This window comes from Xenopus tropicalis, chromosome 8, assembly GCF_000004195.4.
Source record: "Xenopus tropicalis strain Nigerian chromosome 8, UCB_Xtro_10.0, whole genome shotgun sequence".
NCBI lineage: Eukaryota > Metazoa > Chordata > Amphibia > Anura > Pipidae > Xenopus > Xenopus tropicalis.
The window spans coordinates 129,248,118-129,252,527 of record NC_030684.2 but is presented as its reverse complement, the minus strand read 5'-3'; the positions used below and the strand labels follow the sequence as shown (position 1 = coordinate 129,252,527).

The 4,410-nt window shown below is 40.5% G+C and overlaps 1 protein-coding gene across 1 annotated transcript; it reads left to right on the top strand.

Annotated features, from left to right (window-relative positions):
• The first annotated feature begins 1,482 nt into the window (after positions 1 to 1,482).
• On the top strand, positions 1,483 to 2,442 carry LOC116406837 (olfactory receptor 5B21-like). The gene has a single exon (XM_031891801.1). The coding sequence runs from the start codon at positions 1,483 to 1,485 to the stop codon at positions 2,440 to 2,442; it is 960 nt and encodes a 319-aa protein (XP_031747661.1).
• Positions 2,443 to 4,410: the final 1,968 nt, after the last annotated feature.

The window sequence follows — 4,410 nt, the reverse complement described above, 5'->3', positions numbered from 1 at the left end:
TGGCACCGCTCAGGCTCGCTGCTGGAGTTTGCCGTTCCAACTGACAAATGAATACGACGGCATCAAATTACAAATTAATTTCCCAAACTATCAAAATCTGCACAATTTTTACTTAATGAAAACGGAAAAGAGCAATTTCTAACTTTAGCGCAGTGTAACATCATCCATCGAAGGTAAGGACCACTGCAAATGTACATCTTACACATTTCCACAATAATATACTGTATATAATAAAACACATATATTTTGAAATCCTTCGCCAAAAATGTGCCAGTGCTGAAATGCAGAATTTGGCAGCGAATCCATAGCTGGCGGAAAGTCTCTTTCATCTCTAATAAAGATACCCGGGTCAGTTTTTTAGCTGCAGTCAAACCCTGTGAGTTTTCAAATTCAAATAGCTTGAACTTTCCCTAGGACAACTCCCATTGACTTCTACAGAGACCTGCAAGCCCTTATATGCTGAAGTTTTGATTAGGAGGTTTAGCGCAAAAAAACTGGAACATTGATGGGAACATTGAAAAATCACCCCCTAATGGTTTAGCCCAAACAATGCCATTGCGACTGTGCCCATCCATAGCTGCTTTGCTTAGTGAGTATTATGCACAATGCAACTGCACATTGTAGTAACCACTATTCCTGGCAGGGTTATATGTATAGTACAGCAATGTGCTTTGCCCAGTAATGACAAATGGACAATGTAGCTGCAGCTGTATAGTACCTCTATATCTCTGTATCGCTACCACTTTGGCAGTAGCTGGAAGGTTCTTTTTATGCTCACGGCAGAGCATTATGTATGGGCTGGAAGTTGTGGGGTGGAACTGGCACTAAGTGTGTAAATCTGTACACCTCAGCACTGAAAAGTTCTGCATTCGGACTATTATTGTACTTTTCTCCAAAGTACGATCTTTCTGCGTGACATAATGAATGGATGAACAAATGTCGCTACTGGGTGGAGCAACTTGACTTCACAAGAACTGCTGCTTCTAAACCAGTATATGTGTGATGTGGTATATACAATAGCCAAAGACCTCTCTATTAGCTCCTGAGGAAGCGTACCGGACGGACGCGAAACGCGTTGAGCCATCATTTATTTGTGCCTGGTTGAATACTTCACATTGAAAGTAGCTTGTTTTAGCAGTATACTTTTTAATAAACGATGTTATACTATGTGCTGCTTTTTCTCTCTACTTTATCACACTGAGGATCCCGGCATCACCTCAGTTGGGCCTGAATACATGGTCATCTGGTGAGCATTTAGCATTATTGCACACGTGGTAGACTCCAACTAATTTGGTCGTGTCACATATGGTGATTGGATTTCTTTTAACAGACACATTGCACTATTAGTGTTTATTTTATTTTTACATGGTGTACATGCATTCCTACTAATACATCTGTACAAGCTTCTAAACAAGTCTCTTGGGTAGATCATACCGCAGATATTTTTCATGACGCCTGTCCCGCTGTAGAGAAGTAAGGATTATGGAGTATTCGAATGAAACCCTTGTCAGCAGATTCTTTCTGCTCAGCCTTGCCGATTCCCCAGACCTAAGGGCCTTATGCGCCGTAACCTTGCTTATACTGTACATACTCATACTGTCAGTAAACTCTCTACTTATTGTACTGGTGAGACTCAAGTTGCATCTCCAGACCCCAATGTATTTTTTCCTCAGCAACATCTCCGCTGTTGATATTGGGGTTCCTTCTTCGACATTGCCTAAACTCATGCTCATCACATCCTCTCAGGATAACAGCATTTCCGCGTTTGGTTGTGCCGCACAGATGTTCGTTCTTTCGGCTCTAATAACGACAGAGTGCACCATGCTAGCCATAATGGCCTATGACAGATACGTAGCCATCTGTAAGCCTCTGCACTACCACACAATAATGAACATGAGAGTCTGCGTTAGTATAGCTATTTACTGCTGGGCTGCAGGCATTATCAACTCCAGTATCCATGTACCATACACCTTCCAACTGCCTTATTGCAGGTCCCGCCATATTGACCATTTTTTCTGTGAGATACCCCCTATATTAGAATTGTCTTGCAAAAATACTTGGTTTCCCAGGGTAACAGTGTACATTACAGCCTTCATAGTTGGCCTCTGCTCCTTCATCTTGACTATAGTTTCATATGTTTTTATAATCTCCTCTATTCTCAAGATCCGTTCCACTCAAGGAAGACATAAAGCTTTTTCTACATGTGCCTCCCATCTCATAGTGGTCTCTCTGTACTACGGAACTCTCATATTCATGTATTTACTCCCTCGCTCCAAATACTTTTCCGAGACAGACAAAATTATGTCCATTACTTACACGGCTGTGTCTCCGCTGCTGAACCCCATCATCTATAGTATAAGGAATACGGATATCAAACTCGCTATAAGAGGAAACCAGTCTAAAAAAGATGGCCGTGTAATCTCACAATCTGCATCTGCATGAAAGAATTCAGTTTCTATTTACCGAAAAATCGAGCTTTAGCCCCTATATTTGCCTGTAGGTCTAAAGCAGGGGTCGGGAACCTTTTTGGCTGAGTGAGCCATAAACACCCCATGTTTTAAAATGTAATTCCTTGAGAGCCATACAATGGCCGACGGGAGCTAGGCCGAAGCCAGGGCCTCGATTTGCGGCTGCCTGTTGAGGACGATGCGGCTTCAGGCCCGTTCGACTGCGGATGCTGGGGGGCAAGGTAGGGTGGGTGTCATCTTTAGCTGTTCAATATGGCTTGTTAGTGGTATCACTAGAGGGCTACCTAGCACATTGCACAGTTGGCTTCTCTTTGTAGCCCCAACAGAGACATATTGGCCACATTTTATTTTCAATTCAAGCGTGAACTGTCACAGGTTTCTGCTCCAATGTCCCTCTCAGTTCCCTGGGCCCTGGTTCAAGTGGAACCCGGTAAGGATGCCAGATGCGGAGGAGGGCGTGGCCTGTGCTCGACGGATAGAAGACGTGTTCTAAGGCTTAGAACACGCCTTCTATCCGCCGAGTACAGGCCACGCCCCCCGTTATTTTTTTGGCAGCGAGCCAGATGCAGCCATCAAAAGAGCCACATCTGGCTCCCGAGCCATAGGTTCCCTACCCCTGGTCTAAAGTCTCCTCAGCGATAACTGCTGCCAATAAAGTTCGTGTACTTCCTGTTTCCTGTTTGCTCACTAACATAACTTTATACAAAATGAATACATTATTATTGCATAACAAGCAACACCCAACAATTAAAACTGGGCAAACATCATGCAGGAATACTTTCCACTTCTCCTATAAGTGAGCTTATTCAGATTTTCTAGTGAATTATTTATTCTACTAATATAGGTAATTCTTTTGTATTATTGTGGCAAATTATTCACTAACAAAAATTACTTGGCCACTTCATATAAATGCCTATGCTTAGGGGTATATTTACCAAAACGTAAGTTTAGAGCTTAATACATAAAAACGTACTTTCTATTCATTCCTATTGGATTTTTAGAAGCATATTTCACTTTCACCCACTGATAAATAGGCTTCTAAAAATCCAATAGGAATAAATAGAACATTCTACATTCTATGTATTATGCTCTTAACACACATTTGGATAAATCTGTCCCTTAGAGTAAAGATATCTGTTCCCAATAAGGTCATGTATGATATTTCTAGCTTGTTATTGGCCAATGCTACATCTTAAATGTGACCTTGCAAACTTGTGTTCGATTGGCGGTCATTTTGCCTGGTGATCTATATAATAATCAACGTGAAAACGTTTTTGTGCTTCATCCAGTTAATTTAAACTTAACTTTTAATTCATGTCTCCATAAAATAAATATTAGAATTGATCAAGTTTTGTCACCCAATGATGTGAAAAGTTAAAAACAATTGTCTTGATATATACTTATGTCCTGAGTTCATCTGTTCACACGAATGATTAATCAAAAATTCAATTTCAGAACATGATTGGGGAGGGCCGTCAGTTAGATTTATTTACAATTGTAAATTCTGAGGGAGGCTTGTGTGAAACAAAAAGTCATTCAATTACCATTAAATAAAATATATACATACACATTCACGTGGGGGGGACACTAGTGTAAAACACAAAAAGAGGTAGTCTCACAAACGCATGTTGGGCAAAGCCCATACAGTATCTCTGAGAGGGGAGGCAGGGAATATAAGTATAAAATATAAGTATATCAAGACAATTGTTTTTAACGTTTCACATCATTGGGTGACAAAACTTGATCAATTTCAATATTTATTTTATTTTATGGAGACATGAATTAAAAGTTAAGTTTTAATTAACTGGATGAAGCACAAAACGTTGTTCTTGGCTGTTGATTATTAACTATGGGTGGTAGACACCTTGTTCTAGTCTGACCTGATTAAACCAGGGTGTTTGAGTATTTTCCCCGTTAAACCTGATCTATATACTGTAATAAC

Coding starts and splice junctions, on each gene's coding strand:
- LOC116406837 (XM_031891801.1), top strand. CDS start 1,483: ATGGAGTATTCGAATGAAACCCTTGTCAGCAGATTCTTTCTGCTCAGC.